Below are 19,997 nucleotides of genomic sequence, written 5' to 3' on the forward strand. Positions count from 1 at the left end.
ACACCCTTCTTCCTGCCGGGCTGCTTCCCCTCCTCTGGTTTCTTTCTGTCAGTCCTCAGAGAGCAAGGAGATGCTCACAGCCTGTCACCAGCACTTACGGGTTGGCTGAAAGGCCACAGGTTGGGAAGACCAACAAGGAAACGGGGGAAAACCTGCACTGCACCATGTCAAGGGAGAGACGTGAAGCCGACCGCTTCATCGCCCTGCGATTGCCAGCCCGAGCGAGGGACGTTCTGACCAGCTACTGAAAGAGGCAGCACCAGGTTTAGAAAGTTCGCTTCAATTTTATTGCGTACAAGAAGATTTGGCTTCTATTTATTGCCCCGCCCACACCCCAAAATGAAACCCCAGTGCCCAGGATTGCCGCTTAGCAATCAGTCACTCAGCCTCCAGTCAGACCCAAGGAGAAGCCAAACCCCGGGGCTACGTCACCTCCTCCCTCTCCAGTCCCAGCCAGCCCTATTTCAACCTAACCCTACACCAGGCCTGGACCTCAAGAGACACACCCTGAAGGAACGCAGCGTCTCCAGCTCTTGCCATACACCAAGTCCTGCCTATGTGAAGCCCTCATTGCTTCTAACGCAGCACAAGTCCTTCCTGTCCAGTTCACTTCCATCATCTCCACCGTCCATGACAGGGAAAGCACGGCTGTGCCAGTAAACTGGACTGTTGAGTCAGCAGCTCTTGGTGCCACCTCCGAGGAAGCGTTGCAGGTGGTTCTGCTGTCCTTTGTAGCTTCTTGCTCAAGCCCTCATCGTTGCTTTCTGCTTTCCTTCTCGGCTTTCTTCCTCAGCTGAGTAGCGCTTGCCTTGCCTCGGCAAGCTTGCTGCAAGAGGGAAAAAAGAGGCACTATTTCACTCACGCACGCTGCCAGCACAGTCTGACTTAGAGAGCTGCTCGCAAGATATCCCTGGGCTACAAACCCAAGAACAAGGAAGGACACAAAAGTCACATCTGCATTGTCTGTTACCGCATGCCAAGGAAGAGTCCTCACACTCGAGCACTGCCCCACTTGCAGCTGAGGGGAGGAGGAGCTGGAAAGGACAGGTGGACAGAAAAGAAGGGAAAAGCTGAAGAGGCGAGAATCAACTTCTCCCCGAGGCAGATCACACCTTTGTGGCCACTCTTTTAGGAATGCTCACCATTCCTAATCCTAGCGTTAGCAAGATGAAAATTCACCACCTACCTTTCCACGCTCCTCGCGTACGCACTGAGGGCCGTGCCGTGGCTGTGCTGCACAACACCAGCGACTGAAAGAAAGCACGCAGAGAGCGGATCTGTTGCAGACAGTGCCAGGAGCTGTGCTTGAACAACGCTTTCGGTAAGGCACTCCTACCTTGCAATGGCCACACTTTGGGAGCTCTGGGACACAGCCACGTGTTGCTCTCCTGAGTCCCAGCTCCATTTCTCAGCCCACTCACGCTCTGCTCCTCCATGTTCTGCAAAGGAAAAGTCCCAAGAGGGAAATTCAGTTCATCGCAGATGTCATCAAACTGTCAGGGCAGTCGCACTCATTGCTCGGGGTGAGCAACCAGCTGCATGCTTACCCAAGGAGCAGCGGTTACTTTTACTTGAGTGTAACAGCCAATGCCTGACTGCAAGTACGAACACTAACCTATGCCTAACTCTAAAATAACAACAGAAACCTATACCTAACTCTAAAATAACAACAAAAACCTATACCTAACTCTAAAATAACAACAAAAACCTATACCTAACCCTAAAGAACAAACAGGAACCTATGCCTAACTCTAAAAAACGAACAGGAACCTATCCCTAACGCTAAAACTAAACTGAACACTAACACTAACCTAACACAACCATCAAAACAAAGAACAGAGCAAACACCTAACTACAACAGGGGGAAGAAGGAACTGGGGGCCCACAGAACCGGAGGAGCAACGAGGTGGAGGAGAAGAAGATGTTAAATAATGCCACCCAGCTCATGCTGGGGGCAGGGGCCACGCAGCAGGAAAGGAGCCGAGTGCCTGGACCAGCGATGGTGAAGCTGTGACCATGCCAACGGTCATGACCATGACCACGGTGGTGTGGTGCCAGGCCAGCTATGCCGCGGGCGGATCCACGTCCATGGGCTCCTCTGGAGGGGGATCCACCTCCATCGGTTCCTCCGGAGGGGGATCCACCTCCATCGGTTCCTCCGGAGGGGGATCCACCTCCATCGGTTCCTCCGGAGGGGGATCCACCTCCATAGGCTCCACATGGGTGGTGGTCACAGGGCTGGTCCAGGCATGATGGATAATGGCTCTCTTACCCCTCCTCTGCCTGATGGTCATGGCGGGCCCCCTCCTCCTTCTGACTCCTAGGGCCCCCAGCTCCATCCTCCCACCAGAAACTTCTACCCTGGCCCTCTTCGCAGCTGGCATGGCTGTTAACTGCCACAACTGTCAGAGGCATGCGGCAACGGTGACCATGGTGACATGGAGAGGGTTCTAAAATGGCGGCCGCACTGCTGGCACTGGAGTTCCACATAGGATGAGGAGGGGGCTGGAGGGCAGGGCATGGTACGGGAGCTACAAGGTGCTCCCTGTGCCCAGCGGGCAGCCCTTCTCTCTGGCCAGCAAGAGGGCACAGACGAGCCGGCCCCAAGTAAAGGGCCCTCGGCCTCCTTCACCCTCCTTCACCCTCCCCCTTCTTCCACAAGGGAATCTTTTTGGGCTGCCATACTGTTGTGGTTTTGTATTTTTTTCTATTGGTATTTCACATCATAACATCATCTGGAGATCATAGATTGATCAGTCAATCATATTGATCTAGATAAGTCCGTGACACAGACGCAGCACGCAGCAGCTCCTGATGGGGCTCCTGAGCTGAGCACCAACAACGGCAGGCTCCAAAGGGGACCTGACTACGCCTGCCTCCTGGGACACACAAGCTCTGCTTTCCATAGTCGCACCCAGCGCCTCTCCTTGTGCGGCACCTTGGCGGATTCAACCCTTACCTACAATTAAGACCTCTGACTGAATTGGAATTCCAGTCACTCTGATTACACCCCACATCCCTGCTGCAGGCCCTCCCACATGCCCACGTGCTGCACCCAGCCACACCGGCTGCCACAGCCCCGCAGCCAGGCGGGGGTTGGTGCTTCATGATCCTTGAGGTCCCTTCCAACCCGGGTCATTCTGTGATTCTGTGATCGGGTTGAAGGGGCTGGCACTGCCCTGAAGGTGAGCGAGAGAAGTTGGCAAAGGAAGGGTGAGTGGCGGGATCCGAGGAGGGCGTTTTGTGTTTGTGTGCGTGTCTGTTGTTTGCCTGATGTGTTTGTGTGCGTTGTTGTTTCAGGTGTCTGAATGAGGACTCCCTGTGGGAACTGGCAGCAAGCAAAGGAATGGATCGACGGGCCTGGCCGCCGTGTTGGACTGCGGCTGTGGAGCCAACGAAGGTGTGTCCAGTGTCCTTCCTTACATCATTGACTATGTATGAGGTGTACCTATATCTGTGTAACCATTTTACAAGTCAGGGTGCAGGTTTTTGGTGGGGTCCTGACAGTTCCTCAGCTAGAACCCTCTTACCCCTTTGAGACAGGCCGCTTCCGTCTGTAGCTGTCATGCCAGGAGCCAAATAAATTGCCCCATGGTGAAAAACACCAAGACTCCTATGTCTGCACCGACTCTTTAACCATTTGTTTAAGAGGTGGGTTTTTAGGTCCAACTCAGTATCCCTCCCTGCCACTGAAAGTACAGATGCAATAACCACCCGCACACCTGTTCCTTCGATTACCCGCCCCAGTCCCCTGAAATCATCTTTGATAGCCTTCAGGCTTTTTTTACTAACTTCTTCACTGCCAGCCTGAACTATCAGCAGGGGATAGTAGACAGAAGGGCAGATCAGACTGGGAAGTCTCCCAGCAATGTCCCTGACCCGTGCCCAGGGGAGGGAGCACACCTCCCTGCGGGTAGGGTCGGGCCAGCATATAGGGCCTTCCATTCCTCGCCAGTAGGGTTGTGCGCCCATGATGGCAGTAATGAACAAACTGCTGCATCACAAAGATCTTGGCCTGATTAGAAATCTTTGAGTAATGCTGTTACAGCAGACAGAATGTGCTAAGCGCAAGTAGTCTCCTGCACTTCACATCCTTGCTACTTTGTTCTGGGTGTTGTCACTGAGCAGCGTCTAACACAAATTCTGCCCCGGTCAGCTGGCTGCCTGAGCTTGAGCCCTGATGGCAACACTGTGTGCTTACCCAGGAGCAGCGGTTACTTTTACTTGAGTGTAGCAGCCAATGCCTGACTGTAAGTACGAACACTAACCTATGCCTAACTCTAAAATAACAACAGAAACCTATACCTAACCCTAAAGAACAAACAGGAACCTATGCCTAACTCTAAAGAACAAACAGGAACCTATCCCTAACGCTAAAACTAAACTGAACACTAACACTAACCTAACACAACCATCAAAACAAAGAACAGAGCAAACACCTAACTACAACAGGGGGAAGAAGGAACTGGGGGCCCACAGAACCGGAGGAGCAACGAGGTGGAGGAGAAGAAGATGTTAAATAATGCCACCCAGCTCATGCTGGGGGCAGGGGCCACGCAGCAGGAAAGGAGCCGAGTGCCTGGACCAGCGATGGTGAAGCTGTGACCATGCCAACGGTCATGACCATGACCACGGTGGTGTGGTGCCAGGCCAGCTATGCCGCGGGCGGATCCACGTCCATGGGCTCCTCTGGAGGGGGATCCACCTCCATCGGTTCCTCCGGAGGGGGATCCACCTCCATCGGCTCCACATGGGTGGTGGTCACAGGGCTGGTCCAGGCATGATGGAAACGGGCTCCTTTCCCCCTCCTCCATTTGATGGTTATGGCGGGCACCCTCCTCCTCTTCGGTTCTGGGGCCCCCAGCTCCTTCTCCCACTTAAATCCTCACTACATTCCTCTCGCCCTCGCTTCGTGCTGGACATGGCTGCTACCTGCCCAGCACTCTCAGAGGTGAGTGAGTCGGGTGGAGCCGCAGCAACCAAGGTGACAGCTGTGACATGGGGAAGATTCCAAAATGGCACCTGTGCTGCTGGGAGTGGTGTTCCGCATAGGATGAGGAGGGGGCTGGAGGGCAGGGCACGGCACGGGAGCTACAAGGCACTCCCTGTGTCCAGCGGGCAGCCCTTCTCTCCGGCCAGCAAGAGGGCACAGAGAGCTGGCCCCGAGAAAAGGGCCCTCGGCCTCCTTCACCCTCCCCCTCCTTTCATAAGGGAATCCCCACTTTGGGCTGGGCACCCACATGGAATCATTGAAACTACAACCTACTACTTTGCTTCTACAGCAAGACTATTGTACTGAAATACTACTGTACTTAAAAGCACCTGCAATCACACTACACTCGTTTTTAATATTAAACTCTCAAACTTTCATAGCAAATAATAACATCCGCTCACAAAGAAAATGTGGAGAGGCCACAAAAGAGAAATACCACTCATGAAAACATTTGTATTTAGACATTCAAACTAACAACGTACTTTGTCTTTACCTAACCGTACCATTCTGTGCTAGAAATACGATGTTCTGCTGTAGAGTATAACTTGGAGAACCCAAAAGCAGCTAAAACCTGCTCCACTCAGTAATTTGACCATCCGCTGATATTTGGTTCTTTGCTCCCTTGCTTTCTAGTTGCTCACTCTTTAGACACACGCAAATCACATTGTCAAGGACTACAAAAACACTGTTAGCCAAAAAATTTATGCTGGCAGAATCTTAACGTTAGAAACGTGTAAATTGGTTGCAAAGAAGAAAGTGAAGACCAACACAGTAACCAAATACTAACTGATACATAAGGCTTCTCTCACACATCCTGAAAACAGAACCGCCAGCCTTAATGAACTTTGCTCTTCAGACACTGACTGAAATGCAAGTATTACCTTGTCATGGTTTAATAATTTTGTAATTTTGCTATCAGTATTCCACATCATAACATCATATAAAGCATGAATAGTTTTACTGAATCTGCAACTTACAGAAGAAGACTACATCTCCCAGAGAACAACACGAGGTCACGGGACCTGGACACTATATTAACTCTGTCGCAGGCTAGACTGACGTCTTTCGAGTTCTGGCGTTCAGGGGAGTGTGTGGGAGCCTTCACCGTTTCGCCTAGATTTACAGTAGGCCTCTCGGTTTCGGGACTCATTCTCTCTCCTATTTTGCTTGATTCGTTAGCTCAATTTTCAATTATATTGTATTATACTGTGTTATCCTGTATTTCGATATAGTAATTTAGTAAATAAGTGTGCCTCCTTAGATTGTTGCTGCTGTTTTCTTTTCCTAATTAACTTTTTTTCCTTTCGGCCTAGGGCCCCTGCTGGGCCCACAGTCCCTGTCACGGACGCAGGTGGATTTTTAGTTTAAACCGTGACATACCTGTAGCAGCCTGGATCTGGCAATAGTCAAAGAATCCTTTACGTCCAGCTCCTTAGCATCAAAAGACCACAGATACTGCTGGGGCAGAATTTCATTGAAGCCTTCAAAAGAAGCTTGTGTCTGTTCCTCAGTGCCTCGGGAAAGTCTCCATTCTGCTACCAGCCTGGAAAAGACACAGAAGGATCATTTAAAAGAGGCTACGCTAACCCAAGTTCATCTTTGTTAGTTTGTTTTGAAATGAACCGTAAGCTGTGTTAAGAAAAATGATGGAAAGTGCTGGGGATAGAGCACTGTGTAACTGTATTCTAATTGTATTCCCAACCTTCACCCTGCGCAAACAATTTTAAGTTAAAACCCTATGTTTCCAACCACTCAACTGCAGAAAGCATTTTAGGCTCCAGCAGAAGGCAGCATCTACTCACTGATGATATTAATGAGAGCACAGAAGTCCCTTGCTGTTCGGAGGAAGAAAAAAATGCAGAGCTGTGTTCATCTAATATGTTCCATATTTGTTTCTGTCAATCACGAAACTTTGCTCTGTGGTAGAAACTCCACTCTCCATTAAGAAAAGGGAGAAAAGCAGGCAGGAGACCCAAAGAACCTGAACCCAGGGAGAAGCAGATATTATGCTGAATTCAAGCCTAACCTGTCAGGAGAACTGGAATTGAAAGGAGAGAACGCAACACAGGACACAGAGTGTGACAAAAGAACATTGCTTAAGCTGCAATCTGAGCTCTGCCCGGCTTCCTCAAAACCAGAAGAGAACGGTCTTCTGCAGGTACTCCCTCCTCTCCATCCCAGTGAGTATTTGGCACAACTGCCAATGCCAATACGTTCCTTCTGCAAATGTCACCGTTTCTGTGAAACCTTTCCAGATGACTCGTGACTAAAGCAATTTCTACTCCCTCATTCCTCAAAACCTTCCCACACAAAAGCCTTCACAGATCAGATGGTAAGAAAGAGGGAATTCTACGGCCACAGCAATAAAGCGCGCAGAAAGCCCATCTGTTGCAGACAGAGGAGTGAGCCGTGCTTAACCAAAACTGCTTCAGCGCACGCTTACAGTAAGGCACACCTACCTTGCGCTGGCCACGCACGAAGCTCGTGACGCAGCTCCAGGCGGCTCTCCTGGGGCCCAGCTTCATTTCACGGCCACTCACGCTCTGCTGCTGGACATTCTGCAACGGAAAAGCCACCGGATGCAAATCCCATCCCTCGCAGATGGCATCAGACCTCCGCTCTCATGGCAGTCACCACCGCCCTGCCCTGGGCAGCGCTTCCACTGCCCTTGCTCCTGCCACAAGACACCAACGTCTGCTTCTGACGCGGCTCCACCATGGGATCCTGTATGCAATAGAGAAACACACGGAGGCTGCCAGCCACTGCAACACGCGCGCTGTGAAACCCCTGGCACTGCTGAGTCCCAAGAGCAGAGGAGAGAAGCGTTTGCCTGCCATGGACGGGCTGCGGCGGGATTGAATCCTGCCTTCGAATCGGGACACCCCCAGGGAGAGCCTCCCTGGGGACCCAAAGACTGAAATGGAGGCAAGGTAACACTTTGCTATAGAAAGGGAAAGGGGAACTTCACAGAATCCGAGACAAAGGGTAACTGCAGATAGTTTACATTTAAAAGTGCAGGGATAGGGGGAATTACAGACACTTAGTCAAAATAAAACCAGAGAAGAGGGCAATAAAGATAAGAAGAAATTGTCCGGAGACCTCTGACAAGAAGAAGGATTAGATACCCCCGGGCAAGATGATGCTGACATGGGAGAACGATACCAGCAGATAACACCAAGAAGAAAACAGAAGAAGAATTTCACCCCAAAACAACGGCAAGGGTCGCGGGGAACGGGGTCCTAGGGAATGTAATGAATATGTAATCAAACTGAGGAGGAGACTATTGATTACGTATTAGCTTAACCTATATCTGTAACACACTTTTCTCCTTACGGTGTGCAAGTTTGGTGGAGCTCTCCCGCTTGCACCCGGCGCTGCGCAACGCTGGAATAAACATACCTGCTTTAGAACCCATCTTTGGGTTATAGAGTTTGATTCCGCAAGTCATCTTCCTGCCGCACAGCCCAGCACGGCCGGAGCCGCACCACACGATCCGGGCCGGGGCCGGCTCAGGCTCTGCCTCCAGGCTTTTGGGGCCGGCCGGGTGACTCCGCAGCACAGCGAGACCGTGGAGCCGCCCGGGAGCCGCCTCTGGGTGCCGGCAGCGCCGCGAGCTCCTCCCCCGACAGCCCCTCCGTGCCCCCGCCCCGAGGCCCGACCCCGTTCGCAGCACAGAGCCCGCTCCTCCCGGCCCCGCTCATGGCCGCCATGCCGCCATGGCCCGGAAGTGCTCTCCGCCGCCTGCAGGAAGCACTTCCTGTCACTGGCACTGGCACTGTCACGTGGCTCAGGCCGGGCTGGGGCCTGTTGGGGGGGGGCGGCTGCCGGAAAAGGACCCAAAATTCACGTCTCATTTCGTGTCTTTCCTCTCGCTTTCCTTCCTTTACCTTCCCCTTCCCTTCCTTCCTTCCTCGCCCTCGTCCCCTTCCCTTCACCACCTCCCTGTGTCCATTCCAGTGCCTGGCCACCCTTTCTGAGCAGTAATACCTCGTAGTGTCCAGCCTGAATCTCCCCTGTCGCAGCTTGAAGCCATTCCCTCTGGTCCTATCATTAATGACACGAGAGAAGAGGCCGAGCCCCAGCTCACTACAGCCTCCCTTCAGGAAGTTAGAGAGAGCAATGAGGTCTCCCCTGAGCCTCCTCTTCTCCAGGCTGAACAATCCCAGCTCCCTCAGCCGCTCCTCATACGGCCTGTGCTCCAGACCCCTCACCAGCTTTGTTGCCCTCCTCTGAACGCGTTCCAGGGCCTCGATGTCTTTCTTGCACTGAGGGGCCCAAAACTGAACACAGCACTCGAGCTGCGGCCTCATCAGTGCTGAGAACAGGGGGACAATCACCTCTCTGCTCCTGCTGGCAACACTGTTTCCCATGCAGGCCAGGATGCCCTCGGCCTTCTTATTATACAGCAAAGGAATCCCCTGAAAAGGAAACCACAATATCTGGCAACATGAAACAAAGTTCTGATTCGTAAAAGACTGGCAGCAAGGCCTGAATCTCTTGTGTCATCTGCTCTTGATGTATCACATTAGCACTAGGTGGAATGCAGAAGCTTCCTGAGACGTGATAATCAAAACCTAGTCCAATGCCTTTAAAAAAGCCTTTAAGAGATTACTCCTCCTTGTCTGTTTAAAATAAACTTAGGTAATACAAAAGGTTGGAAAATTTTTGGACAACTCCCCAGGGCCGGGCTTTGGAAGGCCGTATTGACGAGAGTCAATCAAGCTCCGGCTGCAGGCGTATATGTGTGTGCCAGTTCTTTAACACAGTAGAAATCACAACTTGCTGCATGATCAAAATTCTACATGTGCTACTCCTGAACCCCAATGACTTCCAACGGTGTTAAATTACCCCTTGATCTCTAAGCAGAACAAAACAACAAAATGCCACACCAATAGTGAATACATAAAAACAAACAACTCCTTGGGCCTCAAGGGGAGGCTGATGCACAGGCCACGGCTGCCAGCGTGCAGCTGGGCTTCCCAGGGCAAACAGCAACACACGGTGCATCCATCAGAAGCTGAAAGAGCCCTCAGGGAAGAGAGGCCAACTCAAGGGGCTGAGCACGGGACACCCTTCTTCCTGCCGGGCTGCTTCCCCTCCTCTGGTTTCTTTCTGTCAGTCCTCAGAGAGCAAGGAGATGCTCACAGCCTGTCACCAGCACTTACGGGTTGGTTGAAAGGCCACAGGTTGGGAAGACCAACAAGGAAACGGGGGAAAACCTGCACTGCACCATGTCAAGGGAGAGACGTGAAGCCGACCGCTTCATCGCCCTGCGATTGCCAGCCCGAGCGAGGGACGTTCTGACCAGCTACTGAAAGAGGCAGCACCAGGTTTAGAAAGTTCGCTTCAATTTTATTGCGTACAAGAAGATTTGGCTTCTATTTATTGCCCCGCCCACACCCCAAAATGAAACCCCAGTGCCCAGGATTGCCGCTTAGCAATCAGTCACTCAGCCTCCAGTCAGACCCAAGGAGAAGCCAAACCCCGGGGCTACGTCACCTCCTCCCTCTCCAGTCCCAGCCAGCCCTATTTCAACCTAACCCTACACCAGGCCTGGACCTCAAGAGACACACCCTGAAGGAACGCAGCCTCTCCAGCTCTTGCCATACACCAAGTCCTGCCTATGTGAAGCCCTCATTGCTTCTAACGCAGCACAAGTCCTTCCTGTCCAGTTCACTTCCATCATCTCCACCGTCCATGACAGGGAAAGCACGGCTGTGCCAGTAAACTGGACTGTTGAGTCAGCAGCTCTTGGTGCCACCTCCGAGGAAGCGTTGCAGGTGGTTCTGCTGTCCTTTGTAGCTTCTTGCTCAAGCCCTCATCGTTGCTTTCTGCTTTCCTTCTCGGCTTTCTTCCTCAGCTGAGTAGCGCTTGCCTTGCCTCGGCAAGCTTGCTGCAAGAGGGAAAAAAGAGGCACTATTTCACTCACGCACGCTGCCAGCACAGTCTGACTTAGAGAGCTGCTCGCAAGATATCCCTGGGCTACAAACCCAAGAACAAGGAAGGACACAAAAGTCACATCTGCATTGTCTGTTACCGCATGCCAAGGAAGAGTCCTCACACTCGAGCACTGCCCCACTTGCAGCTGAGGGGAGGAGGAGCTGGAAAGGACAGGTGGACAGAAAAGAAGGGAAAAGCTGAAGAGGCGAGAATCAACTTCTCCCCGAGGCAGATCACACCTTTGTGGCCACTCTTTTAGGAATGCTCACCATTCCTAATCCTAGCGTTAGCAAGATGAAAATTCACCACCTACCTTTTCACGCTCCTCGCGTACGCACTGAGGGCCGTGCCGTGGCTGTGCTGCACAACACCAGCGACTGAAAGAAAGCACGCAGAGAGCGGATCTGTTGCAGACAGTGCCAGGAGCTGTGCTTGAACAACGCTTTCGGTAAGGCACTCCTACCTTGCAATGGCCACACTTTGGGAGCTCTGGGACACAGCCACGTGTTGCTCTCCTGAGTCCCAGCTCCATTTCTCAGCCCACTCACGCTCTGCTCCTCCATGTTCTGCAAAGGAAAAGTCCCAAGAGGGAAATTCAGTTCATCGCAGATGTCATCAAACTGTCAGGGCAGTCGCACTCATTGCTCGGGGTGAGCAACCAGCTGCATGCTTACCCAAGGAGCAGCGGTTACTTTTACTTGAGTGTAACAGCCAATGCCTGACTGCAAGTACGAACACTAACCTATGCCTAACTCTAAAATAACAACAGAAACCTATACCTAACTCTAAAATAACAACAAAAACCTATACCTAACTCTAAAATAACAACAAAAACCTATACCTAACCCTAAAGAACAAACAGGAACCTATGCCTAACTCTAAAAAACGAACAGGAACCTATCCCTAACACTAAAACTAAACTGAACACTAACACTAACACTAACTTAACACTACCATCAACAAAAAAGAACATAACAAACACCTAACCTAACAGGGGGAAGATGGAACTGGGGGCCCACAGAACCAGAGGAGCAACAAGGTGGAGGAGCAGAAGATGTTAAATAATGCCACCCAGCTAATGCTGGGGGCAGGGGCCGCGCAGCAGGAAAGGAGCCGAGTGCCTGGACCAGCGATGGTGAAGCTGTGACCATGCCAACGCGGGGCCTGGCACGGTGGTGTGGTGCCAGGCCAGCTATGCCGCGGGCGGATCCACGTCCATGGGCTCCTCTGGAGGGGGATCCACCTCCATCGGTTCCTCCGGAGGGGGATCCACCTCCATCGGTTCCTCCGGAGGGGGATCCACCTCCATCGGTTCCTCCGGAGGGGGATCCACCTCCATAGGCTCCACATGGGTGGTGGTCACAGGGCTGGTCCAGGCATGATGGATAATGGCTCTCTTACCCCTCCTCTGCCTGATGGTCATGGCGGGCCCCCTCCTCCTTCTGACTCCTAGGGCCCCCAGCTCCATCCTCCCACCAGAAACTTCAACCCTCGCCCTCTTTGCAGCAGGCATGGCTGTTAACTGCCACAACTGTCAGAGGCATGCGGCAACGGTGACCATGGTGACATGGAGAGGGTTCTAAAATGGCGGCCGCACTGCTGGCACTGGAGTTCCACATAGGATGAGGAGGGGGCTGGAGGGCAGGGCATGGTACGGGAGCTACAAGGTGCTCCCTGTGCCCAGCGGGCAGCCCTTCTCTCTGGCCAGCAAGAGGGCACAGACGAGCCGGCCCCAAGTAAAGGGCCCTCGGCCTCCTTCACCCTCCTTCACCCTCCCCCTTCTTCCACAAGGGAATCTTTTTGGGCTGCCATACTGTTGTGGTTTTGTATTTTTTTCTATTGGTATTTCACATCATAACATCATCTGGAGATCATAGATTGATCAGTCAATCATATTGATCTAGATAAGTCCGTGACACAGACGCAGCACGCAGCAGCTCCTGATGGGGCTCCTGAGCTGAGCACCAACAACGGCAGGCTCCAAAGGGGACCTGACTACGCCTGCCTCCTGGGACACACAAGCTCTGCTTTCCATAGTCGCACCCAGCGCCTCTCCTTGTGCGGCACCTCGGCGGATTCAACCCTTACCTACAATTAAGACCTCTGACTGAATTGGAATTCCAGTCACTCTGATTACACCCCACATCCCTGCTGCAGGCCCTCCCACATGCCCACGTGCTGCACCCAGCCACACCGGCTGCCACAGCCCCGCAGCCAGGCGGGGGTTGGTGCTTCATGATCCTTGAGGTCCCTTCCAACCCGGGTCATTCTGTGATTCTGTGATCGGGTTGAAGGGGCTGGCACTGCCCTGAAGGTGAGCGAGAGAAGTTGGCAAAGGAAGGGTGAGTGGCGGGATCCGAGGAGGGCGTTTTGTGTTTGTGTGCGTGTCTGTTGTTTGCCTGATGTGTTTGTGTGCGTTGTTGTTTCAGGTGTCTGAGTGAGGACTCCCTGTGGGAACTGGCAGCAAGCAAAGGAATGGATCGACGGGCCTGGCCGCCGTGTTGGACTGCGGCTGTGGAGCCAACGAAGGTGTGTCCAGTGTCCTTCCTTACATCATTGACTATGTATGAGGTGTACCTATATCTGTGTAACCATTTTACAAGTCAGGGTGCAGGTTTTTGGTGGGGTCCTGACAGTTCCTCAGCTAGAACCCTCTTACCCCTTTGAGACAGGCCGCTTCCGTCTGTAGCTGTCATGCCAGGAGCCAAATAAATTGCCCCATGGTGAAAAACACCAAGACTCCTATGTCTGCACCGACTCTTTAACCATTTGTTTAAGAGGTGGGTTTTTAGGTCCAACTCAGTATCCCTCCCTGCCACTGAAAGTACAGATGCAATAACCACCCGCACACCTGTTCCTTCGATTACCCGCCCCAGTCCCCTGAAATCATCTTTGATAGCCTTCAGGCTTTTTTTACTAACTTCTTCACTGCCAGCCTGAACTATCAGCAGGGGATAGTAGACAGAAGGGCAGATCAGACTGGGAAGTCTCCCAGCAATGTCCCTGACCCGTGCCCAGGGGAGGGAGCACGTCTCCCTGCGGGTAGGGTCGGGCCAGCATATAGGGCCTTCCATTCCTCGCCAGTAGGGTTGTGCGCCCATGATGGCAGTAATGAACAAACTGCTGCATCACAAAGATCTTGGCCTGATTAGAAATCTTTGAGTAATGCTGTTACAGCAGACAGAATGTGCTAAGCGCAAGTAGTCTCCTGCACTTCACATCCTTGCTACTTTGTTCTGGGTGTTGTCACTGAGCAGCGTCTAACACAAATTCTGCCCCGGTCAGCTGGCTGCCTGAGCTTGAGCCCTGATGGCAACACTGTGTGCTTACCCAGGAGCAGCGGTTACTTTTACTTGAGTGTAGCAGCCAATGCCTGACTGTAAGTACGAACACTAACCTATGCCTAACTCTAAAATAACAACAGAAACCTATACCTAACCCTAAAGAACAAACAGGAACCTATGCCTAACTCTAAAGAACAAACAGGAACCTATCCCTAACGCTAAAACTAAACTGAACACTAACACTAACCTAACACAACCATCAAAACAAAGAACAGAGCAAACACCTAACTACAACAGGGGGAAGAAGGAACTGGGGGCCCACAGAACCGGAGGAGCAACGAGGTGGAGGAGAAGAAGATGTTAAATAATGCCACCCAGCTCATGCTGGGGGCAGGGGCCACGCAGCAGGAAAGGAGCCGAGTGCCTGGACCAGCGATGGTGAAGCTGTGACCATGCCAACGGTCATGACCATGACCACGGTGGTGTGGTGCCAGGCCAGCTATGCCGCGGGCGGATCCACGTCCATGGGCTCCTCTGGAGGGGGATCCACCTCCATCGGTTCCTCCGGAGGGGGATCCACCTCCATCGGCTCCACATGGGTGGTGGTCACAGGGCTGGTCCAGGCATGATGGAAACGGGCTCCTTTCCCCCTCCTCCATTTGATGGTTATGGCGGGCACCCTCCTCCTCTTCGGTTCTGGGGCCCCCAGCTCCTTCTCCCACTTAAATCCTCACTACATTCCTCTCGCCCTCGCTTCGTGCTGGACATGGCTGCTACCTGCCCAGCACTCTCAGAGGTGAGTGAGTCGGGTGGAGCCGCAGCAACCAAGGTGACAGCTGTGACATGGGGAAGATTCCAAAATGGCACCTGTGCTGCTGGGAGTGGTGTTCCGCATAGGATGAGGAGGGGGCTGGAGGGCAGGGCACGGCACGGGAGCTACAAGGCACTCCCTGTGTCCAGCGGGCAGCCCTTCTCTCCGGCCAGCAAGAGGGCACAGAGAGCTGGCCCCGAGAAAAGGGCCCTCGGCCTCCTTCACCCTCCCCCTCCTTTCATAAGGGAATCCCCACGTTGGGCTGGGCACCCACATGGAATCATTGAAACTACAACCTACTACTTTGCTTCTACAGCAAGACTATTGTACTGAAATACTACTGTACTTAAAAGCACCTGCAATCACACTACACTCGTTTTTAATATTAAACTCTCAAACTTTCATAGCAAATAATAACATCCGCTCACAAAGAAAATGTGGAGAGGCCACAAAAGAGAAATACCACTCATGAAAACATTTGTATTTAGACATTCAAACTAACAACGTACTTTGTCTTTACCTATCCGTACCATTCTGTGCTAGAAATACGATGTTCTGCTGTAGAGTATAACTTGGAGAACCCAAAAGCAGCTAAAACCTGCTCCACTCAGTAATTTGACCATCCGCTGATATTTGGTTCTTTGCTCCCTTGCTTTCTAGTTGCTCACTCTTTAGACACACGCAAATCACATTGTCAAGGACTACAAAAACACTGTTAGCCAAAAAATTTATGCTGGCAGAATCTTAACGTTAGAAACGTGTAAATTGGTTGCAAAGAAGAAAGTGAAGACCAACACAGTAACCAAATACTAACTGATACATAAGGCTTCTCTCACACATCCTGAAAACAGAACCGCCAGCCTTAATGAACTTTGCTCTTCAGACACTGACTGAAATGCAAGTATTACCTTGTCATGGTTTAATAATTTTGTAATTTTGCTATCAGTATTCCACATCATAACATCATATAAAGCATGAATAGTTTTACTGAATCTGCAACTTACAGAAGAAGACTACATCTCCCAGAGAACAACACGAGGTCACGGGACCTGGACACTATATTAACTCTGTCGCAGGCTAGACTGACGTCTTTCGAGTTCTGGCGTTCAGGGGAGTGTGTGGGAGCCTTCACCGTTTCGCCTAGATTTACAGTAGGCCTCTCGGTTTCGGGACTCATTCTCTCTCCTATTTTGCTTGATTCGTTAGCTCAATTTTCAATTATATTGTATTATACTGTGTTATCCTGTATTTCGATATAGTAATTTAGTAAATAAGTGTGCCTTTTTAGATTGTTGCTGCTGTTTTCTTTTCCTAATTAACTTTTTTTCCTTTCGGCCTAGGGCCCCTGCTGGGCCCACAGTCCCTGTCACGGACGCAGGTGGATTTTTAGTTTAAACCGTGACATACCTGTAGCAGCCTGGATCTGGCAATAGTCAAAGAATCCTTTACGTCCAGCTCCTTAGCATCAAAAGACCACAGATACTGCTGGGGCAGAATTTCATTGAAGCCTTCAAAAGAAGCTTGTGTCTGTTCCTCAGTGCCTCGGGAAAGTCTCCATTCTGCTACCAGCCTGGAAAAGACACAGAAGGATCATTTAAAACAGGCTACGCTAACCCAAGTTCATCTTTGTTAGTTTGTTTTGAAATGAACCGTAAGCTGTGTTAAGAAAAATGATGGAAAGTGCTGGGGATAGAGCACTGTGTAACTGTATTCTAATTGTATTCCCAACCTTCACCCTGCGCAAACAATTTTAAGTTAAAACCCTATGTTTCCAACCACTCAACTGCAGAAAGCATTTTAGGCTCCAGCAGAAGGCAGCATCTACTCACTGATGATATTAATGAGAGCACAGGAGTCCCTTGCTGTTCGGAGGAAGAAAAAAATGCAGAGCTGTGTTCATCTAATATGTTCCATATTTGTTTCTGTCAATCACGAAACTTTGCTCTGTGGTAGAAACTCCACTCTCCATTAAGAAAAGGGAGAAAAGCAGGCAGGAGACCCAAAGAACCTGAACCCAGGGAGAAGCAGATATTATGCTGAATTCAAGCCTAACCTGTCAGGAGAACTGGAATCGAAAGGAGAGAACGCAACACAGGACACAGAGTGTGACAAAAGAACATTGCTTAAGCTGCAATCTGAGCTCTGCCCGGCTTCCTCAAAACCAGAAGAGAACGGTCTTCTGCAGGTACTCCCTCCTCTCCATCCCAGTGAGTATTTGGCACAACTGCCAATGCCAATACGTTCCTTCTGCAAATGTCACCGTTTCTGTGAAACCTTTCCAGATGACTCGTGACTAAAGCAATTTCTACTCCCTCATTCCTCAAAACCTTCCCACACAAAAGCCTTCACAGATCAGATGGTAAGAAAGAGGGAATTCTACGGCCACAGCAATAAAGCGCGCAGAAAGCCCATCTGTTGCAGACAGAGGAGTGAGCCGTGCTTAACCAACACTGCTTCAGCGCACGCTTACAGTAAGGCACACCTACCTTGCGCTGGCCACGCACGAAGCTCGTGACGCAGCTCCAGGCGGCTCTCCTGGGGCCCAGCTTCATTTCACGGCCACTCACGCTCTGCTGCTGGACATTCTGCAACGGAAAAGCCACCGGATGCAAATCCCATCCCTCGCAGATGGCATCAGACCTCCGCTCTCATGGCAGTCACCACCGCCCTGCCCTGGGCAGCGCTTCCATTGCCCTTGCTCCTGCCACAAGACACCAACGTCTGCTTCTGACGCGGCTCCACCATGGGATCCTGTATGCAATAGAGAAACACACGGAGGCTGCCAGCCACTGCAACACGCGCGCTGTGAAACCCCTGGCACTGCTGAGTCCCAAGAGCAGAGGAGAGAAGCGTTTGCCTGCCATGGACGGGCTGCGGCGGGATTGAATCCTGCCTTCGAATCGGGACACCCCCAGGGAGAGCCTCCCTGGGGACCCAAAGACTGAAATGGAGGCAAGGTAACACTCTGCTATAGAAAGGGAAAGGGGAACTTCACAGAATCCGAGACAAAGGGTAACTGCAGATAGTTTACATTTAAAAGTGCAGGGATAGGGGGAATTACAGACACTTAGTCAAAATAAAACCAGAGAAGAGGGCAATAAAGATAAGAAGAAATTGTCCGGAGACCTCTGACAAGAAGAAGGATTAGATACCCCCGGGCAAGATGATGCTGACATGGGAGAACGATACCAGCAGATAACACCAAGAAGAAAACAGAAGAAGAATTTCACCCCAAAACAACGGCAAGGGTCGCGGGGAACGGGGTCCTAGGGAATGTAATGAATATGTAATCAAACTGAGGAGGAGACTATTGATTACGTATTAGCTTAACCTATATCTGTAACACACTTTTCTCCTTACGGTGTGCAAGTTTGGTGGAGCTCTCCCGCTTGCACCCGGCGCTGCGCAACGCTGGAATAAACATACCTGCTTTAGAACCCATCTTTGGGTTATAGAGTTTGATTCCGCAAGTCATCTTCCTGCCGCACAGCCCAGCACGGCCGGAGCCGCACCACACGATCCGGGCCGGGGCCGGCTCAGGCTCTGCCTCCAGGCTTTTGGGGCCGGCCGGGTGACTCCGCAGCACAGCGAGACCGTGGAGCCGCCCGGGAGCCGCCTCTGGGTGCCGGCAGCGCCGCGAGCTCCTCCCCCGACAGCCCCTCCGTGCCCCCGCCCCGAGGCCCGACCCCGTTCGCAGCACAGAGCCCGCTCCTCCCGGCCCCGCTCATGGCCGCCATGCCGCCATGGCCCGGAAGTGCTCTCCGCCGCCTGCAGGAAGCACTTCCTGTCACTGGCACTGGCACTGTCACGTGGCTCAGGCCGGGCTGGGGCCTGTTGGGGGGGGGCGGCTGCCGGAAAAGGACCCAAAATTCACGTCTCATTTCGTGTCTTTCCTCTCGCTTTCCTTCCTTTACCTTCCCCTTCCCTTCCTTCCTTCCTCGTCCTCGTCCCCTTCCCTTCACCACCTCCCTGTGTCCATTCCAGTGCCTGGCCACCCTTTCTGAGCAGTAATACCTCGTAGTGTCCAGCCTGAATCTCCCCTGTCGCAGCTTGAAGCCATTCCCTCTGGTCCTATCATTAATGACACGAGAGAAGAGGCCGAGCCCCAGCTCACTACAGCCTCCCTTCAGGAAGTTAGAGAGAGCAATGAGGTCTCCCCTGAGCCTCCTCTTCTCCAGGCTGAACAATCCCAGCTCCCTCAGCCGCTCCTCATACGGCCTGTGCTCCAGACCCCTCACCAGCTTTGTTGCCCTCCTCTGAACGCGTTCCAGGGCCTCGATGTCTTTCTTGCACTGAGGGGCCCAAAACTGAACACAGCACTCGAGCTGCGGCCTCATCAGTGCTGAGAACAGGGGGACAATCACCTCTCTGCTCCTGCTGGCAACACTGTTTCCCATGCAGGCCAGGATGCCCTCGGCCTTCTTATTATACAGCAAAGGAATCCCCTGAAAAGGAAACCACAATATCTGGCAACATGAAACAAAGTTCTGATTCGTAAAAGACTGGCAGCAAGGCCTGAATCTCTTGTGTCATCTGCTCTTGATGTATCACATTAGCACTAGGTGGAATGCAGAAGCTTCCTGAGACGTGATAATCAAAACCTAGTCCAATGCCTTTAAAAAAGCCTTTAAGAGATTACTCCTCCTTGTCTGTTTAAAATAAACTTAGGTAATACAAAAGGTTGGAAAATTTTTGGACAACTCCCCAGGGCCGGGCTTTGGAAGGCCGTATTGACGAGAGTCAATCAAGCTCCGGCTGCAGGCGTATATGTGTGTGCCAGTTCTTTAACACAGTAGAAATCACAACTTGCTGCATGATCAAAATTCTACATGTGCTACTCCTGAACCCCAATGACTTCCAACGGTGTTAAATTACCCCTTGATCTCTAAGCAGAACAAAACAACAAAATGCCACACCAATAGTGAATACATAAAAACAAACAACTCCTTGGGCCTCAAGGGGAGGCTGA

General features: G+C 51.8%; 3 protein-coding genes across 7 annotated transcripts; all 3 read right to left on the reverse strand.

Annotated features, from left to right (window-relative positions):
- Positions 1-264: 264 nt before the first annotated feature.
- On the reverse strand, positions 265-6,516 carry LOC146760491 (uncharacterized). Its single transcript, XM_085550845.1, has 3 exons — positions 6,374-6,516; positions 1,187-1,439; positions 265-826 (listed from the first exon to the last, which is right to left on the reverse strand). Exons 2-3 carry the CDS (start codon positions 1,434-1,436, stop codon positions 744-746), a joined length of 333 nt encoding a protein of 110 aa, XP_085406971.1. The 5' UTR covers positions 1,437-1,439; positions 6,374-6,516; the 3' UTR covers positions 265-743.
- LOC146760492 (uncharacterized) lies at positions 6,215-9,853 on the reverse strand. The gene is made up of 2 exons (XM_085550828.1): positions 7,453-9,853; positions 6,215-6,536 (listed from the first exon to the last, which is right to left on the reverse strand). The coding sequence occupies exon 1, from the start codon at positions 9,361-9,363 to the stop codon at positions 8,503-8,505; it is 861 nt and encodes a 286-aa protein (XP_085406954.1). The 5' UTR covers positions 9,364-9,853; the 3' UTR covers positions 6,215-6,536; positions 7,453-8,502.
- Positions 9,854-10,324: 471 nt separating this feature from the next.
- LOC146760493 (uncharacterized) lies at positions 10,325-19,715 on the reverse strand. 5 transcript variants are annotated; one of them, XR_014947416.1, is made up of 6 exons: positions 18,455-19,715; positions 17,515-17,779; positions 16,436-16,598; positions 11,397-11,499; positions 11,247-11,310; positions 10,325-10,886 (listed from the first exon to the last, which is right to left on the reverse strand). XR_014947416.1 is itself a non-coding variant. In XM_085550819.1 (6 exons), the coding sequence occupies exons 4-6, from the start codon at positions 11,494-11,496 to the stop codon at positions 10,812-10,814; spliced, it is 447 nt and encodes a 148-aa protein (XP_085406945.1). In that variant the 5' UTR covers positions 11,497-11,499; positions 16,436-16,598; positions 17,515-17,779; positions 18,455-18,778; the 3' UTR covers positions 10,325-10,811. The 5 variants fall into 5 exon arrangements, 1 of the variants encoding a protein (XP_085406945.1); XM_085550819.1 differs by having other exon boundaries at positions 10,325-11,094; positions 18,455-18,778; XR_014947414.1 differs by having other exon boundaries at positions 10,325-11,310.
- Between the last annotated feature and the right edge of the window lie 282 nt (positions 19,716-19,997).

The sequence above is a fragment of the Coturnix japonica genome, chromosome 6 (genome assembly GCF_054131305.1).
Source record: "Coturnix japonica strain WE chromosome 6, WE-NBRP24, whole genome shotgun sequence".
NCBI classification, from domain to species: domain Eukaryota; kingdom Metazoa; phylum Chordata; class Aves; order Galliformes; family Phasianidae; genus Coturnix; species Coturnix japonica.